A 25,484-nucleotide genomic window follows, 5' to 3' on the forward strand; every position below is an offset into this window, starting at 1 on the left:
TTATTAACAATATTATGAATATAAACGGTGAACCTTTCACATATGCAGCTATCGAAAATATATGAGAATGTCTGCTCAAAAGAAACTTATAACCAACTGATTGTAGCATTACCACAAAAATGGAGGAGGCAAGTGGAAAAGGGAGAAGGTAGGGAACTGCCATATACACTGGGGCAAAAAAGTATTTAGTCTGCCAACAATTGTGCAAGTTCTCCCACTTAAAAAGATGAGAGGCCTGTAATTTTCATCAAAGGTACACTTCAACTATGACAGACAAAATGAGAAAAAAAAAATCCAGAAAATCACATTGTAGGATTTTAATGAATTTATTTGCAAATTATGGTGGAAAATAAGTATTTGGTCACTTACAAACAAGCAAGATTTCTGGCTCTCACAGACCTGTAACTTCTTCTTTAAGAGGCTCCTCTGTCCTCCACTCATTACCTGTATTAATGGCACCTGTTTGAACTTGTTATCAGTATAAAAGACACCTGTCCACAACCTCAAACAGTCACACTCCAAACTCCACTATGGCCAAGACCAAAGAGCTGTCAAAGGACACCAGAAACAAAATTGTAGACCTGCACCAGGCTGGAAAGACTGAATCTGCAATAAGTATGCAGCTTGGTTTGAAGAAATCAACTGTGGGAGCAATTATTAGGAAATGGAAGACATACAAAACCACTGATAATCTCCCTCGATCTGGGGCTCCACGCAAGATCTCACCCCGTGGGGTCAAAATGATCACAAGAACAGTGAGCAAAAATCCCAGAACCACACGGGGGGACCTAGTGAATGACCTGCAGAGAACTGGGACCAAAGTAACAAAGCCTACCATCAGTAACACACTACGCCGCCAGGGACTCAAATCCTGCAGTGCCAGACGTGTTCCCCTGCTTAAGCCAGTACATGTCCAGGCACGTCTGAAGTTTGCTAGAGAGCATTTGGATGATCCAGAAGATTGGGATAATGTCATATGGTCAGATGAAACCAAAATAGAACTTTTTGGTAAAAACTCAACTCGTCGTGTTTGGAGGACAAAGAATGCTGAGTTGCATCCAAAGAACACCATGCCTACTGTGAAGCATGGGGGTGGACACATCATGCTTTGGGGCTGTTTTTCTGCAAAGGGACCAGGACGACTGATCCGTGTAAAGGAAAGAAGTGGTGGCCTAGCCAGTCTCCAGATCTCAACCCCATAGAAAATCTTTGGAGGGAGTTGAAAGTCTGTGTTGCCCAGCAACAGCCCCAAAACATCTCTGCTCTAGAGGAGATCTGCATGGAGGAATGGGCCAAAATACCAGCAACAGTGTGTGAAAACCTTGTGAAGACTTACAGAAAACGTTTGATCTCTGTCATTGCCAACAAAGGGTATATAACAAAGTATTGAGATAAACTTTTGTTATTGACCAAATACTTATTTTCCACCATAATTTGCAAATAAATTCATAAAAAATCCTACAATGTGATTTTCTGGATTTTTTTTCCTTCTCATTTTGTCTGTCATAGTTGAAGTGTACCTATGATGAAAATTACAGGCCTCTCTCATCTTTTTAAGTGGGAGAACTTGCACAATTGGTGGCTGACTAAATACTTTTTTGCCCCACTGTATTAAAGATACAAATTGGCTGAAAGGAACTGGCATAAATAGAAAAATATACCAGTTTCATTTGAGGACAAAAATGTTGATACAGTAGCTGCGCCGTACAGGTTGCAAAATAAATGGGAAGAGAATTTTGATGTACCGATTCCATGGCACAAGGTTAATGAACTGGTACAAAAAAACAACACTTGATTCAACACTGAGTTTTTCAATATAAATGATTATACAAAATTCATGTCACCAACAGAATGCTATATATACATACGGGGGCATACAACAATCTCAGCACTGTAGATTTTGCTGCTATATATTCTGGTATTGCCCCTATGTAGCTTGTTTCTGGTCACAGGTTCGGGTCACAGGTAAAAAAATTACAACATTCACTTAAAATGAACTCTACAAATAGCAGTGTTGAGCGATTTGGAAAGACATAGTCAATAAATACTATAATAATACTCATAGGAAAGGCTCACAATCTCTGGATTCTATATGATTAGAAAGGTTCAAAATGTACGTAAAACATCACAAAATTGAAAAATATATGGCACAAGGAAACCAAACGATGATGGTCTATGGTGATAGGTGGGATGGGCTGTGAGTGGCTGAGGGTTGAGATTAAAGAGCTGATGTCTATGGTGATAGGTGGGATGGGCTGAGAGTGGCTGAGGGTTGAGATTAAAGAGCTAAGGTCTATGGTGATATTACTGCACTGTCGGAGATAGAAACACAAGCATTTCACTACACCCGCAATAACATCTACTAAACACGTGTATATGACCAATACAATTTGATTTGACTGCTAGCGCTGCACTGATCGCTGCTGTGCTTACAAACCAACTAACCACACATCAACATGTGATTAATTAGTTTCAACCAAAGGAAAATACAGCTAATTCACGTTTTAGGATCATTTTCTGAGGTAATTATAACACCCTAGAATGGGCTTCGGAACCGTCACGTTCTAGACCGGAACATTCCGGAGCATTCCGCTACCCCAGGAATGAAAGAGGAAAATTACATCAGTTACTGTAGACACAACCAATCAATCACAGAGTTAATATGCCTGCCCTGCCAGGTGTGACTCTGCCAATAGGGTGTGTGTGTGTGATGATGGATGTCAGAAGTGAGAGTGGAGCTGGTGGAGGAAGTGTTTGAGAGATACTGGCCGCGGGTGGGAGGGGTTGTTTTTGGGAAGCACTGGTTTCGGGGGCTGGGATTGGAGGGCGGGGGTGAGGGCGAGGGATGTTTTTGGGAAGCACTGGTTTCGGGGGCTGGGATTGGAGGGCGGGGGTGAGGGTGAGGGATGTTTTTGGGAAGCACTGGTTTCGGGGGCTGGGGTTGGAGGGCGGGGGTGAGGGTGAGGGATGTTTTTGGGAAGCACTGGTTTCGGGGGCTGGGATTGGAGGGCGGGGGTGAGGGTGAGGGATGTTTTTGGGAAGCACTGGTTTCGGGGGCTGGGGTTGGAGGGCGGGGGTGAGGGTGAGGGAAGCGGGGATGTGGTCTACAAGTGTAAATGGCTGCCAGGTATATGTAGAGTGGCTGAGCTCACAAGACAAGACAGGGGGCCAGGAGTCAGCTGCTGCTGCAGAGTGTGTGTCTGTGTGTGCTTTTGATATTCAATGTTTCCTTTAAATAATTCCCTAAGTGAAACTGAGTGACTGGTGTCATCCATGTACTTACATACAGTAGGCCTATATACTCTGAGCCCTCACTAAATTCACACATCTGACTTCCTGACTCTGTGTAGACTAACAGCTGACTGACAGGTGTCCATGTCTGTTGTGATGTGTAACTAACTCCATCCCAGATATGAGAGAAGCAGCTCCGTGTAAGCGGAGTGGTACAGCCCCCATATTCATCACCCTGAGCCCCGGAAACCACTGTTCCCCTTATCATTAGCCCTGTTTATACTCGGACTCCACTGCGTAAGGCAGTCACCACCCACGCAGTGTTCTGTGTATGTGTGTGTCTGGGCTTGTGAATATGAGCATAGTACGTGTGAGCGTCTGTCTATGAGCATACTGTGTGTAAACAGTGAGCTCCAAAAGTATTGGGACAGTGACATTTTGTTGTTGTTTTGGCTCTGTACTACAGCACTTTGCATTTGAAATGATAGAATGACTATGAGGTTAAAGTGCAGACTGTCAGCTTTAATTTGACGGTATTTTCCGTTTAGAAAATTAATAAACCGTTTAGAAATTAAAGCACTTTATGTTCATAGTTCCCCCCATTTTAGGGGACCAAAAGTATTAGGACAAATGAACTTATGTGTATTAAAGTAATCAAAAGTTGAGTATTTGGTCCCATATTCATAGCATGCAATGATTACATCAAGCTTGTTGGATGTATTTGCTGTTTGTTTTGGTTGTTTCTGATTATTTTGTGCCCAATAGAAATGAATGGTAAATTATGTATTGTGGAGAACTCTTTTGGGTTCCATGTAGAACCCTTTGTGGAAAGGGTTTTACATGGAACCCAAAAGGGTTCTTCAAAGGGTAATCCTATGGGGACAGCCGAAGAACCCATTTAGGTCCTAGATTGCACCCTTCTAAGAGTGTAGTCCAGAATGAATCATGAATAATGAGTGAGAAAGTTACAGATGCAAAAATATCATACCCCCAAGACATGCTAACCTCTCTGTATTGTAATGGTGAGAGGTTAGCACGTGTGTTTGAGTGTGTGTGTGTGTGTGTGTGTGTGTGTGTGTGTGTGTGTGTGTGTGTGTGTGTGTGTGTGTGTGTGTGTGTGTGTGTGTGTGTGTGTGTTCATGCGTTGCTGTACTATTCTTCCTGAGAGGATGGTTTCACATCCACATTTTCCTGCTGGCTGATTTAACAGAGAAACAGCTTAATTGGGGTTAATTGTTCCAATCCATCTGTGCGGCCGCACGCGGTGCGTGTCGGGCCCTGAAACCCAAGTCCAACGCCAAGAGTCCCCCTCTTTCATCTTTTTCATACGCTCATGAAAAAATAAACACACTGACTCTGTCAGAACGAGAGATGGAAAAGGGGAGAGAGGGATGTGGAGAAAAAGAGCAAGAGAGGAAAGGGGGAGTGTGTCGGGATATGGCAAAGAGAATGCAAGAATTCTCTTAGTCAACCTAACCAGTCTGACTGAAATGGGGAAATAAGGGCTTTTCTTTCTATTTTGCGTGTGTGTGTGTGACTCTGTGTGTGTGTGTGTGTGTGTCTGTAACTCACCTCTCTGGTCATTGATAAACTCCTCCTTGCAGTTCTGCATCAGTCCGAGGATCCACTTGTGCTGGGCGTAGATACACTGCCAGGCAGGGTCCCCTGGTGCATGCAGGTCAGACAGATACCTGGAAGGAACACATACAGGTAAGAATTAGAATGTGGGCACAGCACTTCACAGTGATGTTGTCAATGCTGACACACTCAGGTAAGAAATGGATTTAAAACAAACACTTCAACATGACAGTCTTCAGATTTAAGTCTAAACCCAGCAACCTCCATCTCCTGTAGCCTTTGCCTTAACCTCATCTCCAAAACATCCCCAAACCCTCATCCCCTCCCCAACTCATCCCCCAAATCCTCATCCCCAACTCATCCCCAAAACCTTCATTCCCGCCCCAACTCATCCCCCAAACCCCCATCCCCAAAACCCTCATCCCCTCCCCAACTCATCCCTCCCCAACTCATCCCCAAAACCCTCATCCCCAAAACCCTCATCCCCTCCCCAACTCATCCCCAAAATCCTCATCCTCTCCCCAACTCATCCCCAAAACCCTCATCCCCTCCCCAACTCATCACCAAAACCCTCAACCCCATCTCATCACCAAAACCCTCAACCCCATCTCATCACCAAAACCCTCATCTCCTACCCACAGTCCTCTTCCCCACTACATTCCCTGTACATCACTCAGTACTGTGTGGGATAATCTCAAATGAGTGAGATACTCTCTACTCTCTCATTGTGGGCTGACACCATCACATAACAGGCAGACCCGACCAGACCAGAATCATTTGTTCCTCATTACAAGGGAACCTCCAGCCCCCAAACCCCTACAAGAGACAACAAGCCAACTATTTGGATTCAAACAGTATTCATTTCCTTTCAAATAGTTTTTAGCATTCGATTAAGTCAGCCTGGATTTCCAGATAGGCACGGTTTGCCCATTTGGGACTATTCTGTTGGTTCTATTTTTAAAATCAGGCAATTTCTATCAAGAGCAACTAAAATATTTGAAGGGAAACAAATACTGTATGAAACTATTTGAAACCATGTCTGACTTTACTCCACCACAACCCCCACCAGAGACCCCCTAGGTTCCCCCTAATGGGTGTAAGGTAAACAGGAGGTTTGGCATGGTGGATGTTTAAAGCCAGCTAGCTCTAATGTAATGTAGCAGGATGAAAGATGGCTGCTGTGATCGTGAGCTGCTCTCTCTGGTTCTGACGGGTCATTCTGAGTAATAATAAACTATCACAGACCACAACTATGAGGATGGAGGGAGAGGAGTAGAAGAGAACGAGGGAGCAGGAGAAGGGGGAAGAGAGAAAGATGGAGAGGGGAAAAGAGGAAAAAGGAGAGGGGAAAAGAGGAAAAAGGAGAGGGGAAAAGAGGAAAAAGGAGAGGGGAAAAGAGGAAAAAGGAGAGGGGAAAAGAGGAAAAAGGAGAGGGGAAAAGAGGAAAAAGGAGAGCGGAAAAGAGGAAAAAGGAGAGCGAGGGAGAGGGAAATAGAGTAATAAGGAGAGAAAGAGCGACAGACAGATGGTATTTAAGGAGAGACAGGGAAGGAAGAGAGAAAGCGAAAGAGCAAGCAAGGCTTTGTAGACAGGTATACAACAAGAGATAAGCATATAGAAAGTGAGAGAGGGCAGTGAGAACGGGGAGAATGTAACACACCGTCTTCCTGGCTACAGTACATATACATGAAGTTTACTGACACCTGATGTATCTCTTCTGGTCATGCAAGGTAGACGGCGTCTCCAGTAGTTTGTCCAGTAGCAGACTCCTCAGAGCCCCGATCCTAGTCTCCACCTCGGCATACACTATAGAGAGACACACAGGAGGAGAGGATCACACTTACTCGGTTGCAGTACAGTATATGACCCACTGGCTCCAGGTCATCTACAAGTCTCTGCTAGGTAAAGCCCCGCCTTATCTCAGCTCACTGGTCATCATAGCAGCACCCACCCATAGCACGCGCTCCAGCAGGTATATCTCACTGGTCACCCCCAAAGCCAATTCCTCCTTTGGCTGCCTTTCCTTCCAGTTCTCTGCTGCCAATGACCGGAACAAACTGCTAAAATCACTGAAGCTGGAGACTCATATCTCCCTCAACAGCTTTAAGCACAGATCACAGCTCCTGTAAATAGCCCATCCAACTACCTCATCTCCATACTGTATTTATTTAATTATCTTGCTCCTTTGCAACCCAGTATCTCTACTTGCACGTTCATCTTCTGCACATCTACCATTCCAGTGTTTAATTGCTATATTGAAACTACTTTGCCACTATGGCCTATTTATTGCCTTACCTCCCTTATCCTACCTCATTTGCACACACTGTATATAGACCTTTTCTACTGTATGTTTGTTTTACTCCATGTGTAACTCTGTGTTGTTGTTTGTGTCGAACTGCTTCACTTTATCTTGGCCAGGTCGCAGTTGCAAATGAGAACATGTTCTCAACTAGCCTACCTGGTTAAATATAGGTGAAATAATTTTTTACAAATTAAATCAAATTAAAGTCTTCACCGATCTCTTCACTTTATCCTACCTTTTTTAAAGACGGGGACCTCAGTGTTCCCAAACAGAGACTTGGCTTTCTCATAGTCGTTGATCACCACATCATAATCTCCCTGAGAGAGAACACAACAACATAATACTTTATGATTATAACATGTAGAGAACACAACAACATAATACTTTATGATTATAACATGTAGAGAACACAACAACATAATACTTTATGATTATAACATGAAGAGAACAACATAATACTTTATGATTATAACATGAAGAGAACACAACAACATAATACTTTATGATTATAACATGTAGAGAGAACACAACAACATAATACTTTATGATTATAACATGTAGAGAACACAACAACATAATACTTTATGATTATAACATGAAGAGAACACAACAACATAATACTTTATGATTATAACATGTAGAGAACACAACAACATAATACTTTATGATTATAACATGTAGAGAACACAACAACATAATACTTTATGATTATAACATGAAGAGAACACAACAACATAATACTTTATGATTATAACATGTAGAGAACAACATAATACTTTATGATTATAACATGTAGAGAACACAACAACATAATACTTTATGATTATAACATGAAGAGAACACAACAACATAATACTTTATGATTATAACATGTAGAGAACAACATAATACTTTATGATTATAACATGTAGAGAACAACATAATACTTTATGATTATAACATGTAGAGAACACAACAACATAATACTTTATGATTATAACATGAAGAGAACACAACAACATAATACTTTATGATTATAACATGTAGAGAACAACATAATACTTTATGATTATAACATGTAGAGAACACAACAACATAATACTTTATGATTATAACATGTAGAGAACACAACAACATAATACTTTATGATTATAACATGAAGAGAACACAACAACATAATACTTTATGATTATAACATGTAGAGAACACAACAACATAATACTTTATGATTATAACATGTAGAGAACACAACAACATAATACTTTATGATTATAACATGAAGAGAACACAACAACATAATACTTTATGATTATAACATGTAGAGAACACAACAACATAATACTTTATGATTATAACATGAAGAGAACACAACAACATAATACTTTATGATTATAACATGAAGAGAACAACATAATACTTTATGATTATAACATGTAGAGAACAACATAATACTTTATGATTATAACATGTAGAGAACAACATAATACTTTATGATTATAACATGTAGAGAACAACATAATACTTTATGATTATAACATGTAGAGAACAACATAATACTTTATGATTATAACATGAAGAGAACACAACAACATAATACTTTATGATTATAACATGTAGAGAACAACATAATACTTTATGATTATAACATGTAGAGAACAACATAATACTTTATGATTATAACATGAAGAGAACACAACAACATAATACTTTATGATTATAACATGAAGAGAACACAACAACATAATACTTTATGATTATAACATGTAGAGAACACAACAACATAATACTTTATGATTATAACATGAAGAGAACAACATAATACTTTATGATTATAACATGTAGAGAACACAACAACATAATACTTTATGATTATAACATGTAGAGAACAACATAATACTTTATGATTATAACATGTAGAGAACAACATAATACTTTATGATTATAACATGAAGAGAACACAACAACATAATACTTTATGATTATAACATGTAGAGAACACAACAACATAATACTTTATGATTATAACATGTAGAGAACAACATAATACTTTATGATTATAACATGTAGAGAACACAACAACATAATACTTTATGATTATAACATGTAGAGAATACAACAACATAATACTTTATGATTATAACATGTAGAGAACACAACAACATAATACTTTATGATTATAACATGAAGAGAACACAACAACATAATACTTTATGATTATAACATGTAGAGAACAACATAATACTTTATGATTATAACATGTAGAGAACACAACAACATAATACTTTATGATTATAACATGTAGAGAACAACATAATACTTTATGATTATAACATGTAGAGAACAACAACATAATACTTTATGATTATAACATGAAGAGAACACAACAACATAATACTTTATGATTATAACATGAAGAGAACAACATAATACTTTATGATTATAACATGAAGAGAACAACATAATACTTTATGATTATAACATGAAGAGAACACAACAACATAATACTTTATGATTATAACATGTAGAGAACAACATAATACTTTATGATTATAACATGAAGAGAACAACATAATACTTTATGATTATAACATGTAGAGAACACAACAACATAATACTTTATGATTATAACATGTAGAGAACACAACAACATAATACTTTATGATTATAACATGTAGAGAACACAACAACATAATACTTTATGATTATAACATGAAGAGAACACAACAACATAATACTTTATGATTATAACATGTAGAGAACAACATAATACTTTATGATTATAACATGAAGAGAACACAACAACATAATACTTTATGATTATAACATGTAGAGAACACAACAACATAATACTTTATGATTATAACATGTAGAGAACACAACAACATAATACTTTATGATTATAACATGTAGAGAACACAACAACATAATACTTTATGATTATAACATGTAGAGAACACAACAACATAATACTTTATGATTATAACATGTAGAGAACACAACAACATAATACTTTATGATTATAACATGTAGAGAACACAACAACATAATACTTTATGATTATAACATGTAGAGAACACAACAACATAATACTTTATGATTATAACATGTAGAGAACACAACAACATAATACTTTATGATTATAACATGTAGAGAACACAACAACATAATACTTTATGATTATAACATGTAGAGAACAACATAATACTTTATGATTATAACATGTAGAGAACAACATAATACTTTATGATTATAACATGTAGAGAACAACATAATACTTTATGATTATAACATGTAGAGAACAACATAATACTTTATGATTATAACATGTAGAGAACAACATAATACTTTATGATTATAACATGTAGAGAACAACATAATACTTTATGATTATAACATGAAGAGAACACAACAACATAATACTTTATGATTATAACATGTAGAGAACACAACAACATAATACTTTATGATTATAACATGTAGAGAACACAACAACATAATACTTTATGATTATAACATGTAGAGAACAACATAATACTTTATGATTATAACATGTAGAGAACAACGTAATAATTTATGATTATAACATGTAGAGAACAACATAAGACTTTATGATTATAACATGTAGAGAACACAACAACATAATACTTTATGATTATAACATGTAGAGAACACAACAACATAATACTTTATGATTATAACATGAAGAGAACACAACAACATAATACTTTATGATTATAACATGAAGAGAACACAACAACATAATACTTTATGATTATAACATGTAGAGAGAACACAACAACATAATACTTTATGATTATAACATGTAGAGAACACAACAACATAATACTTTATGATTATAACATGTAGAGAACAACATAATACTTTATGATTATAACATGAAGAGAACAACATAATACTTTATGATTATAACATGTAGAGAACAACATAATACTTTATGATTATAACATGTAGAGAACAACATAATACTTTATGATTATAACATGAAGAGAACACAACAACATAATACTTTATGATTATAACATGTAGAGAACACAACAACATAATACTTTATGATTATAACATGTAGAGAACACAACATAATACTTTATGATTATAACATGAAGAGAACACAACAACATAATACTTTATGATTATAACATGAAGAGAACACAACAACATAATACTTTATGATTATAACATGTAGAGAACACAACAACATAATACTTTATGATTATAACATGTAGAGAACACAACAACATAATACTTTATGATTATAACATGAAGAGAACACAACAACATAATACTTTATGATTATAACATGTAGAGAACACAACAACATAATACTTTATGATTATAACATGTAGAGAACAACATAATACTTTATGATTATAACATGAAGAGAACACAACAACATAATACTTTATGATTATAACATGTAGAGAACACAACAACATAATACTTTATGATTATAACATGTAGAGAACAACATAATACTTTATGATTATAACATGTAGAGAACACAACAACATAATACTTTATGATTATAACATGTAGAGAACAACATAATACTTTATGATTATAACATGTAGAGAACAACATAATAATTTATGATTATAACATGTAGAGAACAACATAATAATTTATGATTATAACATGTAGAGAACAACATAATACTTTATGATTATAACATGTAGAGAACAACATAATACTTTATGATTATAACATGTAGAGAACACAACAACATAATACTTTATGATTATAACATGTAGAGAACAACATAATACTTATGATTATAACATGTAGAGAACACAACAACATAATACTTTATGATTATAACATGTAGAGAACACAACAACATAATACTTTATGATTATAACATGTAGAGAACACAACAACATAATACTTTATGATTATAACATGAAGAGAACACAACAACATAATACTTTATGATTATAACATGTAGAGAACAACATAATACTTTATGATTATAACATGTAGAGAACAACATAATACTTTATGATTATAACATGTAGAGAACACAACAACATAATACTTTATGATTATAACATGTAGAGAACAACATAATACTTTATGATTATAACATGTAGAGAACACAACAACATAATACTTTATGATTATAACATGTAGAGAACACAACAACATAATACTTTATGATTATAACATGAAGAGAACACAACAACATAATACTTTATGATTATAACATGAAGAGAACACAACAACATAATACTTTATGATTATAACATGTAGAGAACAACATAATACTTTATGATTATAACATGTAGAGAACATAATACTTTATGATTATAACATGTAGAGAACAACATAATACTTTATGATTATAACATGTAGAGAACAACATAATACTTTATGATTATAACATGTAGAGAACAACATAATACTTTATGATTATAACATGTAGAGAACAACATAATACTTTATGATTATAACATGAAGAGAACACAACAACATAATACTTTATGATTATAACATGTAGAGAACACAACAACATAATACTTTATGATTATAACATGTAGAGAGAACACAACAACATAATACTTTATGATTATAACATGTAGAGAACACAACAACATAATACTTTATGATTATAACATGTAGAGAACACAACAACATAATACTTTATGATTATAACATGTAGAGAACACAACAACATAATACTTTATGATTATAACATGTAGAGAACAACATAATACTTTATGATTATAACATGTAGAGAACAACATAATACTTTATGATTATAACATGTAGAGAACACAACAACATAATACTTTATGATTATAACATGTAGAGAACAACATAATACTTTATGATTATAACATGTAGAGAACAACATAATACTTTATGATTATAACATGTAGAGAACAACATAATACTTTATGATTATAACATGTAGAGAACACAACAACATAATACTTTATGATTATAACATGAAGAGAACACAACAACATAATACTTTATGATTATAACATGAAGAGAACACAACAACATAATACTTTATGATTATAACATGTAGAGAACACAACAACATAATACTTTATGATTATAACATGTAGAGAACACAACAACATAATACTTTATGATTATAACATGAAGAGAACACAACAACATAATACTTTATGATTATAACATGTAGAGAACACAACAACATAATACTTTATGATTATAACATGTAGAGAACACAACAACATAATACTTTATGATTATAACATGTAGAGAACACAACAACATAATACTTTATGATTATAACATGTAGAGAACACAACAACATAATACTTTATGATTATAACATGTAGAGAACAACATAATACTTTATGATTATAACATGTAGAGAACAACATAATACTTTATGATTATAACATGTAGAGAACACAACAACATAATACTTTATGATTATAACATGAAGAGAACACAACAACATAATACTTTATGATTATAACATGAAGAGAACACAACAACATAATACTTTATGATTATAACATGAAGAGAACACAACAACATAATACTTTATGATTATAACATGTAGAGAACACAACAACATAATACTTTATGATTATAACATGTAGAGAACAACATAATACTTTATGATTATAACATGAAGAGAACAACATAATACTTTATGATTATAACATGTAGAGAACAACATAATACTTTATGATTATAACATGTAGAGAACAACATAATACTTTATGATTATAACATGAAGAGAACAACATAATACTTTATGATTATAACATGTAGAGAACAACATAATACTTTATGATTATAACATGTAGAGAACACAACAACATAATACTTTATGATTATAACATGTAGAGAACAACATAATACTTTATGATTATAACATGTAGAGAACAACATAATACTTTATGATTATAACATGTAGAGAACACAACAACATAATACTTTATGATTATAACATGAAGAGAACACAACAACATAATACTTTATGATTATAACATGTAGAGAACAACATAATACTTTATGATTATAACATGTAGAGAACAACAACATAATACTTTATGATTATAACATGAAGAGAACACAACAACATAATACTTTATGATTATAACATGAAGAGAACACAACAACATAATACTTTATGATTATAACATGTAGAGAACACAACAACATAATACTTTATGATTATAACATGTAGAGAACACAACAACATAATACTTTATGATTATAACATGTAGAGAACACAACAACATAATACTTTATGATTATAACATGTAGAGAACACAACAACATAATACTTTATGATTATAACATGTAGAGAACAACATAATACTTTATGATTATAACATGTAGAGAACAACATAATACTTTATGATTATAACATGTAGAGAACACAACAACATAATACTTTATGATTATAACATGTAGAGAACAACATAATACTTTATGATTATAACATGTAGAGAACAACATAATACTTTATGATTATAACATGTAGAGAACACAACAACATAATACTTTATGATTATAACATGTAGAGAACAACATAATACTTTATGATTATAACATGTAGAGAACAACATAATACTTTATGATTATAACATGTAGAGAACACAACAACATAATACTTTATGATTATAACATGTAGAGAACACAACAACATAATACTTTATGATTATAACATGTAGAGAACAACATAATACTTTATGATTATAACATGTAGAGAACACAACAACATAATACTTTATGATTATAACATGTAGAGAACAACATAATACTTTATGATTATAACATGTAGAGAACACAACAACATAATACTTTATGATTATAACATGAAGAGAACACAACAACATAATACTTTATGATTATAACATGAAGAGAACACAACAACATAATACTTTATGATTATAACATGTAGAGAACACAACAACATAATACTTTATGATTATAACATGAAGAGAACACAACAACATAATACTTTATGATTATAACATGAAGAGAACACAACAACATAATACTTTATGATTATAACATGTAGAGAACACAACAACATAATACTTTATGATTATAACATGTAGAGAACACAACAACATAATACTTTATGATTATAACATGTAGAGAACACAACAACATAATACTTTATGATTATAACATGAAGAGAACACAACAACATAATACTTTATGATTATAACATGAAGAGAACACAACAACATAATACTTTATGATTATAACATGTAGAGAACAACATAATACTTTATGATTATAACATGTAGAGAACAACATAATACTTTATGATTATAACATGTAGAGAACACAACAACATAATACTTTATGATTATAACATGTAGAGAACAACATAATACTTTATGATTATAACATGTAGAGAACAACATAATACTTTATGATTATAACATGTAGAGAACACAACAACATAATACTTTATGATTATAACATGTAGAGAACACAACAACATAATACTTTATGATTATAACATGTAGAGAACACAACAACATAATACTTTATGATTATAACATGAAGAGAACACAACAACATAATACTTTATGATTATAACATGAAGAGAACACAACAACATAATACTTTATGATTATAACATGAAGAGAACACAACAACATAATACTTTATGATTATAACATGAAGAGAACACAACAACATAATACTTTATGATTATAACATGTAGAGAACAACATAATACTTTATGATTATAACATGTAGAGAACACAACATAATACTTTATGATTATAACATGTAGAGAACACAACAACATAATACTTTATGATTATAACATGAAGAGAACACAACAACATAATACTTTATGATTATAACATGAAGAGAACACAACAACATAATACTTTATGATTATAACATGAAGAGAACACAACAACATAATACTTTATGATTATAACATGAAGAGAACACAACAACATAATACTTTATGATTATAACATGTAGAGAACACAACAACATAATACTTTATGATTATAACATGAAGAGAACACAACAACATAATACTTTATGATTATAACATGAAGAGAACACAACAACATAATACTTTATGATTATAACATGAAGAGAACACAACAACATAATACTTTATGATTATAACATGTAGAGAACACAACAACATAATACTTTATGATTATAACATGTAGAGAACACAACAACATAATACTTTATGATTATAACATGAAGAGAACACAACAACATAATACTTTATGATTATAACATGAAGAGAACACAACAACATAATACTTTATGATTATAACATGTAGAGAACAACATAATACTTTATGATTATAACATGTAGAGAACACAACAACATAATACTTTATGATTATAACATGAAGAGAACACAACAACATAATACTTTATGATTATAACATGTAGAGAACACAACAACATAATACTTTATGATTATAACATGTAGAGAACACAACAACATAATACTTTATGATTATAACATGTAGAGAACACAACAACATAATACTTTATGATTATAACATGAAGAGAACACAACAACATAATACTTTATGATTATAACATGTAGAGAACACAACAACATAATACTTTATGATTATAACATGAAGAGAACACAACAACATAATACTTTATGATTATAACATGTAGAGAACACAACAACATAATACTTTATGATTATAACATGTAGAGAACACAACAACATAATACTTTATGATTATAACATGTAGAGAACACAACAACATAATACTTTATGATTATAACATGTAGAGAACACAACAACATAATACTTTATGATTATAACATGAAGAGAACACAACAACATAATACTTTATGATTATAACATGAAGAGAACACAACAACATAATACTTTATGATTATAACATGTAGAGAACAACATAATACTTTATGATTATAACATGAAGAGAACACAACAACATAATACTTTATGATTATAACATGTAGAGAACAACATAATACTTTATGATTATAACATGAAGAGAACACAACAACATAATACTTTATGATTATAACATGAAGAGAACACAACAACATAATACTTTATGATTATAACATGAAGAGAACACAACAACATAATACTTTATGATTATAACATGAAGAGAACACAACAACATAATACTTTATGATTATAACATGTAGAGAACACAACAACATAATACTTTATGATTATAACATGTAGAGAACACAACAACATAATACTTTATGATTATAACATGAAGAGAACACAACAACATAATACTTTATGATTATAACATGTAGAGAACACAACAACATAATACTTTATGATTATAACATGAAGAGAACACAACAACATAATACTTTATGATTATAACATGTAGAGAACAACATAATACTTTATGATTATAACATGAAGAGAACACAACAACATAATACTTTATGATTATAACATGAAGAGAACACAACAACATAATACTTTATGATTATAACATGTAGAGAACAACATAATACTTTATGATTATAACATGTAGAGAACACAACAACATAATACTTTATGATTATAACATGTAGAGAACACAACAACATAATACTTTATGATTATAACATGAAGAGAACACAACAACATAATACTTTATGATTATAACATGTAGAGAACACAACAACATAATACTTTATGATTATAACATGTAGAGAACACAACAACATAATACTTTATGATTATAACATGAAGAGAACACAACAACATAATACTTTATGATTATAACATGAAGAGAACACAACAACATAATACTTTATGATTATAACATGTAGAGAACAACATAATACTTTATGATTATAACATGTAGAGAACAACATAATACTTTATGATTATAACATGAAGAGAACACAACAACATAATACTTTATGATTATAACATGTAGAGAACAACATAATACTTTATGATTATAACATGTAGAGAACAACATAATACTTTATGATTATAACATGAAGAGAACACAACAACATAATACTTTATGATTATAACATGAAGAGAACACAACAACATAATACTTTATGATTATAACATGTAGAGAACAACATAATACTTTATGATTATAACATGTAGAGAACAACATAATACTTTATGATTATAACATGTAGAGAACAACATAATACTTTATGATTATAACATGAAGAGAACACAACAACATAATACTTTATGATTATAACATGTAGAGAACAACATAATACTTTATGATTATAACATGTAGAGAACAACATAATACTTTATGATTATAACATGAAGAGAACACAACAACATAATACTTTATGATTATAACATGTAGAGAACAACATAATACTTTATGATTATAACATGTAGAGAACAACATAATACTTTATGATTATAACATGAAGAGAACACAACAACATAATACTTTATGATTATAACATGAAGAGAACACAACAACATAATACTTTATGATTATAACATGTAGAGAACACAACAACATAATACTTTATGATTATAACATGAAGAGAACACAACAACATAATACTTTATGATTATAACATGTAGAGAACACAACAACATAATACTTTATGATTATAACATGTAGAGAACACAACAACATAATACTTTATGATTATAACATGTAGAGAACACAACAACATAATACTTTATGATTATAACATGAAGAGAACACAACAACATAATACTTTATGATTATAACATGTAGAGAACACAACAACATAATACTTTATGATTATAACATGTAGAGAACACAACAACATAATACTTTATGATTATAACATGTAGAGAACACAACAACATAATACTTTATGATTATAACATGTAGAGAACATAATACTTTATGATTATAACATGTAGAGAACACAACAACATAATACTTTATGATTATAACATGAAGAGAACACAACAACATAATACTTTATGATTATAACATGAAGAGAACACAACAACATTAAACTCTCACTGTAACAATATCACATTTGTTGAATTTTGTAACACAGAGAAAAAGCTACAGTGGACAAGAACATGTCAAGATGAGACTCTAGCATTGTAAACTGAATACACCCTACACACATTCAGGCCTCTGTAGCACCACCTTCTGGATACTGTGCTTAATGATGAGCGACAGATAGAGAGAGGTGTGTATGCTGTGTGTGTACATAGAAACATGTACATGTGTAGATATGTGTGTGTGGTGTGTGTGTTAGTGTATAGATATGTGTGTGTGGTGTGTGTGTGGTGTGTGTGTTAGTGTATAGATATGTGTGTGTGGTGTGTGTGTTAGTGTATAGATATGTGTGTGTGGTGTGTGTGTTAGTGTATAGATATGTGTGTGTGGTGTGTGTGTGTTAGTGTATAGATATGTGTGTGTGGTGTGTGTGTGTTAGTGTATAGATATGTGTGTGTGGTGTGTGTGTGTTAGTGTATAGATATGTGTGTGTGGTGTGTGTGTGTTAGTGTATAGATATGTGTGTGTGGTGTGTGTGTGTTAGTGTATAGATATGTGTGTGTGGTGTGTGTGTTAGTGTATAGATATGTGTGTGTGGTGTGTGTGTTAGTGTATAGATATGTGTGTGTGGTGTGTGTGTGTTAGTGTATAGATATGTGTGTGTGGTGTGTGTGTGTGTTAGTGTATAGATATGTGTGTGTGGTGTGTGTGTGTTAGTGTATAGATATGTGTGTGTGGTGTGTGTGTGTGTTAGTGTATAGATATGTGTGTGTGGTGTGTGTGTGTGTTAGTGTATAGATATGTGTGTGTGGTGTGTGTGTGTGTTAGTGTATAGATATGTGTGTGTGGTGTGTGTGTGTGTTAGTGTATAGATATGTGTGTGTGGTGTGTGTGTGTGTTAGTGTATAGATATGTGTGTGTGGTGTGTGTGTGTGTTAGTGTATAGATATGTGTGTGTGGTGTGTGTGTGTGTTAGTGTATAGATATGTGTGTGTGGTGTGTGTGTGTGTTAGTGTATAGATATGTGTGTGTGGTGTGTGTGTGTTAGTGTATAGATATGTGTGTGTGGTGTGTGTGTGTGTTAGTGTATAGATATGTGTGTGTGGTGTGTGTGTGTTAGTGTATAGATATGTGTGTGTGGTGTGTGTGTGTTAGTGTATAGATATGTGTGTGTGGTGTGTGTGTGTTAGTGTATAGATGTGTGTGTGGTGTGTGTGTGTTAGTGTATAGATGTGTGTGTGGTGTGTGTGTGTTAGTGTATAGATGTGTGTGTGGTGTGTGTGTGTTAGTGTATAGATATGTGTGTGTGGTGTGTGTGTGTTAGTGTATAGATATGTGTGTGTGGTGTGTGTGTGTTAGTGTATAGATATGTGTGTGTGTTAGTGTATAGATATGTGTGTGTGTTAGTGTGTTAGTGTATAGATATGTGTGTGTGTTAGTGTATCTGTGTGTGTATGATGGGCACCTTGTGTATGTTGCGCTCTCTGTTGAGGGGCAGGTGTGTGTGTGTGTGTGTGTGTGTGTGTGTCTGTTCTGTATACCTTGTGTGTGTTTCGTTCAATGTTGAGCGGCAGGTTAAAGAGGAACTTGAAGCGCTGCAGAACGTTGAGGGCGTTACGTGTTGAGTCAGCTTTATCCTTCCTCCCCAAAACCTCCTGGAACAGAGTGTCTGCTGTATCACTGGCTCCTGAGATGGGGGGGGGGGGGGGGGGGGGTAGAGAGAAGGAAGGAAAGAGAGAGAAAGGGAAAGTATCAAAATAAATATAGATATTTTTTTTCTACTAAAACATATTATCTTTCAGGCGAGAATCTGATTTCCCTCTGTGGCCTGTGTGCCAGGAAGCTGTGTGCCAGGAAGCTGTGTGCCAGGAAGCTGTGTGCCAGGAAGCTACCTGAACTAGGCAGAGTTAGAGAGAGAGAGTCAGTGAGGAGAGCATGACAGCTATCTCTCAGTCTTTCCTTCTCTCTCCCTCCCAGGGCCATTCACACACTACTCTCCGGCTTTGTGGGTGGCCGCGGATGTGCCGGCAAAAAAATAAAAAACAAGGATTCGCTAAAATTATTTTAATCAGAAAAAGGGGTTAGCCCTCTCGCCTCCACCACACCAAATCTCAAAAGGAAAAACATTGAAACAGCGAACAGAGAAATATTTCACATTTTTCACTCCCCACTCTGGGCTCTGACTGACGAGTTGTCATGCTGTTTTGATATTTCGGGGGGGATGTTTGTGATTGTGTAGACCCACTGGTGTGTGTGGTGACTGGAGGGTGGGGGAGGGGTGGCTCAGTTACTCTCGGGCTGAAGGCCCACATGTAGGGAGTTATGGAGGTGTGCGGTTGCTGAGCTCTCGGCTGTGGGCCCACATGTATGTCTGTCTGGGGCTGTGGGCCCACATGTATGTCTGTCTGGGGCTGTGGGCCCACATGTGTGTCTGTCTGGGGCTGGGGCCCACATGTGTGTCTGTCTGGGGCTGTGGGCCCACATGTGTGTCTGTCTGGGGCTGTGGGCCCACATGTGTGTCTGTCTGGGGCTGTGGGCCCACATGTGTGTCTGTCTGGGGCTGTGGGCCCACATGTGTGTCTGTCTGGGGCTGTGGGCCCACATGTGTGTCTGTCTGGGGCTGTGGGCCCACATGTGTGTCTGTCTGGGGCTGTGGGCCCACATGTGTGTCTGTCTGGGGCTGTGGGCCCACATGTGTGTCTGTCTGGGGCTGTGGGCCCACATGTGTGTCTGTCTGGGGCTGTGGGCCCACATGTATGTCTGTCTGGGGCTGTGGGGATGAAAGCAGCGTCCAGGAGGGAGGTTTATTTACCTTCAACCCTGAGGACATGTTTATTGATGCTCCATTATAGGAGTCACATTATCATGTATGAGATGGGAGACAGGGACAGAGGATCTAGCTGGAAGAGACGCTCTACAGACAGGGAAAAACGAACACACACAACGTGGTGTGTGTGAGATAATTGGTGGGTGGCGAGGAGGCGAAATCGCACTCTATCTATCCTCAAACAGATTGATAGTTAAGTAGGTGGTGTTTTCTGAAGAAACTTCCTGCTAATTGGACTTCCTATAGAGATAGAAGGTAGTTTAAACAATGTCAGCTGGGATGATGTCTGCCTTCAGATTACAATACATACTACTGATTTGACTTGACCTATGAATTGGTGTATGTTCCAACTGAGAGGTAGAGATATTAACAGAGAGTGAATAGATGGATGGATGATGGATGAATGAACAGATGGGTGGACGGATGCATATTGTAGATGTATGGATGGATAGAAAGATGGAAGGCTTACTGTTGAGCACGTTCTCCAGGCGCTGTGTCATGGAGCCCTCCACCTTCTCTGTCCCATCAGACTCCAACCTCTGGTGGATCGCTGTAAAATAACAATAACGTTTTATTCAACACCATGACTAGCTGTCATGGATGATACAATTATTCTGTTCAATCAAAGGAGACAAGAAGAAAAATCTGAGCTCTGAATTCAGTATTATATCACTGAATTAAAGCAGCACAGACTCAGATATAGAGACACATTGAGAAAGATAAGAGATATTCAAGTTATTTTAAGGTCTCTGTGTGTTCTGTAATCACAGAGTGCCTCTACTGCTCAATCTAACATGCGTAATTATGAGATTCCAATTTGAGGAACTGAGGTTAAAACAATAAACAGCCTCTCTGCCCCAGTGGCTTCTGTCGGACTCTGACCACGCCCCTCTCAACCGTTCCCACGCCAACCACTGACCTGACCACAGCTACTGTAACTGATCCACTTGACCTAACCTGACTGAATTGGTACCCCCAATCAACATCCACTCCAGATCAGCATTTGATGTTCCATTGGGGGCCTTTGTAACATGACTGGAAAATAATCTAGTTGAAAGAAGACTGATCCATTTTGAACAGACTGTAGATACTGTGCACCCAAAGACCAAGAGACTCCCAGAGGAAATGTAAATCCAAATGTTTTATCAGTTGGAGGAATAATATTTGGGTGAGGAGAGCTGACTGAAAGGCACTATTTCTACTGCTGAGAGGGATGCCGCTTGTGTCAGGTTGACTATACAACACTAATGAATAAAGATCTGGGGGGGTCCACAGTCCAACATCAACACTGAGTAGGAAATAGTGCTGGTGTGGTAAGGCAAGGAGAAGTAGATGAAAGGTAGAGTATAAAAGGTGAGAAGAGGAGAAGAAAAGGAGATAGAAGAGAGAATTGGTCTGGAGTAATTCATGTGTGTGTGTGAGAGTGAGTGAGTGAGTATCAGAGCTGCTCAAATGACTGTAGTGGGGCAGCTGGGTCCTGAGAGGGGCAGTGAGCGTTTATTGAGGGGGGAGAGGAGAGGGGCAGAGAGAAGATGGCGAGGGGGGGGGGAGATGGAGAGGGGGAGAGAGAAGAGGAGAAGATGGAGGGTGGGAGAGAAGATAGAGGAGAGAGGAGAAGAGTTGGGGAGAGAGTAGGTTGAGAGGAGAGGATGGAGGGGGGGAGTAGGATTAGAGGAGAGGATGGAGGGGAGAGAAGAAAGAAGGGAGGCTAGTGTACGAGATGAGAAACACTGACACGAGGGAAAGAGAAAAGGGATGTCATCCCCCTTTCAAGCCCCCTTTCCTTATTCTCTGCTTTTCACCACTCTCACCCTCATTCGCTCCACTGAAAACAACGACTGTCAGCTAAAACAGAACAAAGCGAGAGAAAAGGAACGAAGGAAGGAAAAAGAGAAATGGGAGAGAGAGTTCTGTAAATAAATGTGGGTCCTTTTCTGAAAGACGGGAGCCTTGAGGCAGAGAAGCTGAGGTATTCCTGAACCTCACTAATCAAACATGTCATCATATCATGGCTGCCTAAATTGACACGGACATCACTGAACCAACGCAAGCAGAATGGCCAGAGGACATTCAGAGAGCCAGGGCAGGAACCATAGACTTACTTAGCCTACAGACAGAAACAGGGAGACCAGAGGTTTTATGGAAGAATAATGTAATCTGCTCTGAAAAGTATAGAGGGAAGTCTAGTGTATTGTACAAACACACACCCCCAGGGTCCTGGTTTTTGTCTCTGCGGAGACCCCCGTGCCCCCTGCCAGCTGTGTGTCCTCTCTGTCTGTCACACATACTCGCTGCCGCGGTCATGACGTCACGGCTAACCTAAACACCCCAACAGCCTCCAGATAACACACACACACACACACACACACACACACGAGTGGAGGAAGAGACACAGGCAGCCCCCACTCAGCTTCCTGGAACCCATTGAAAAGAATGGATCCAAAATAAAAATACAGCCTCCCTGGGTTCTGAAGTTGGAGATGTTTTGACTCCTGACTATGGACCGGAGTCGGAGGTTCAGAGCGTCGGGAATACGGCCCTGGGAAATATGGGATTTTGGAACACGGTAGCGGTGGTCCGTTTCCTGTATCGCAGGGCCACTTCCTTTTCACACAACAATGAAAGACATCAAATTTCATAATTCTTCTGAGGCCTCCCTGCAAAAAGAAGGAACCCGGCCTCTCTGTCAATCAGTGAGCCAGTTAGTCAGTCAGCCAGGTCTCAGAAGACCCCTGTGAAACATGGTTCAGTTTGTCAGCGGATCAGCCTAACCAAACAGCCCCCAACTATGACTATGAACTATGAACCCCCTCATGCCTTTCAACAGCCTGTCTGCTCAGGGTCAAACAGAGAGTTTAGAGAACTATTCCTTCACTTCCTGTTTTACCCAGTCCCTGGTCCACTGGGTGGGTGACCCTAGACATCGAGGTCGTCTGACCTTTGACCTCAAGTAACCCCTCGATATACCCTCCTCTTCTCTGTCACTATGTATCTACAAGTCTCAGTCTAATAGAGAAGGGGAGCCGTGTAGGAAGGGTGTAGTAAGCATGTTTAGGGAGCAACAGTTGGCTGTAGTTTCCATTCCCTAAATGGAGAGAGCTTATCACTGTCCACAACACTACACGCACTGAGGTTAGCATTTGGCCTAGCCACTGCACTAACCAAACTAGCCATAAATAGTGCTGTGGGATGAGGATGGGTGGGGTTAGCCAGTTAGTGCCTGGTGCTAAACTCTGTGTTTAAACCCAGCAGGGAAACACATACCGACATTATTACTGAGACATCAGAGGCAAGTGCGCACGCGCACACACACACACACACACACACACACATTTCTGTTGGAGGAGATGAAATGAGAAGAGAGGAAGGAATGAAGAGGGCAAGACAAAAGAGAGAAAGTAGAGAGAGATGATAACAGGAGAGAGAAGAGGAGAAAGAGAAGAACCTCATGGATTCTCAAAACACACCACTTGTTTAAAACATTTTTGGTTGAACAGAACTCATTTCATTTTCCAGATTTGGTCCATGCAGAGACATTCCTTCCTTATTTCCACACTGCGATCCCCACTCCCCTGCTCTCTCTTAATAATAAAACACCAGTGGCTTTTACGAGAGCCATCAATAAAATTCTCACATG

General features: G+C 35.7%; 1 protein-coding gene across 6 annotated transcripts in view; it reads right to left on the bottom strand.

Annotated features, from left to right (window-relative positions):
- LOC109903025 (exocyst complex component 2-like) overlaps window positions 1-25,484 on the bottom strand; it is a 109,129-nt gene that overhangs the window by 46,689 nt on the left and 36,956 nt on the right. For all 6 annotated transcript variants that reach the window (XM_031785731.1, XM_031785734.1, XM_031785730.1 and 3 more), the window contains 5 exons: window positions 22,317-22,397; window positions 20,562-20,707; window positions 7,347-7,428; window positions 6,513-6,615; window positions 4,804-4,922 (listed from right to left, as the gene is read on the bottom strand). In XM_031785731.1, the coding sequence (XP_031641591.1) occupies window positions 4,804-4,922; window positions 6,513-6,615; window positions 7,347-7,428; window positions 20,562-20,707; window positions 22,317-22,397 (531 nt within the window). The remainder of the gene's footprint in view (window positions 1-4,803; window positions 4,923-6,512; window positions 6,616-7,346; window positions 7,429-20,561; window positions 20,708-22,316; window positions 22,398-25,484) is intronic.

Source organism: Oncorhynchus kisutch, linkage group LG13 (genome assembly GCF_002021735.2).
Source record: "Oncorhynchus kisutch isolate 150728-3 linkage group LG13, Okis_V2, whole genome shotgun sequence".
NCBI lineage: Eukaryota > Metazoa > Chordata > Actinopteri > Salmoniformes > Salmonidae > Oncorhynchus > Oncorhynchus kisutch.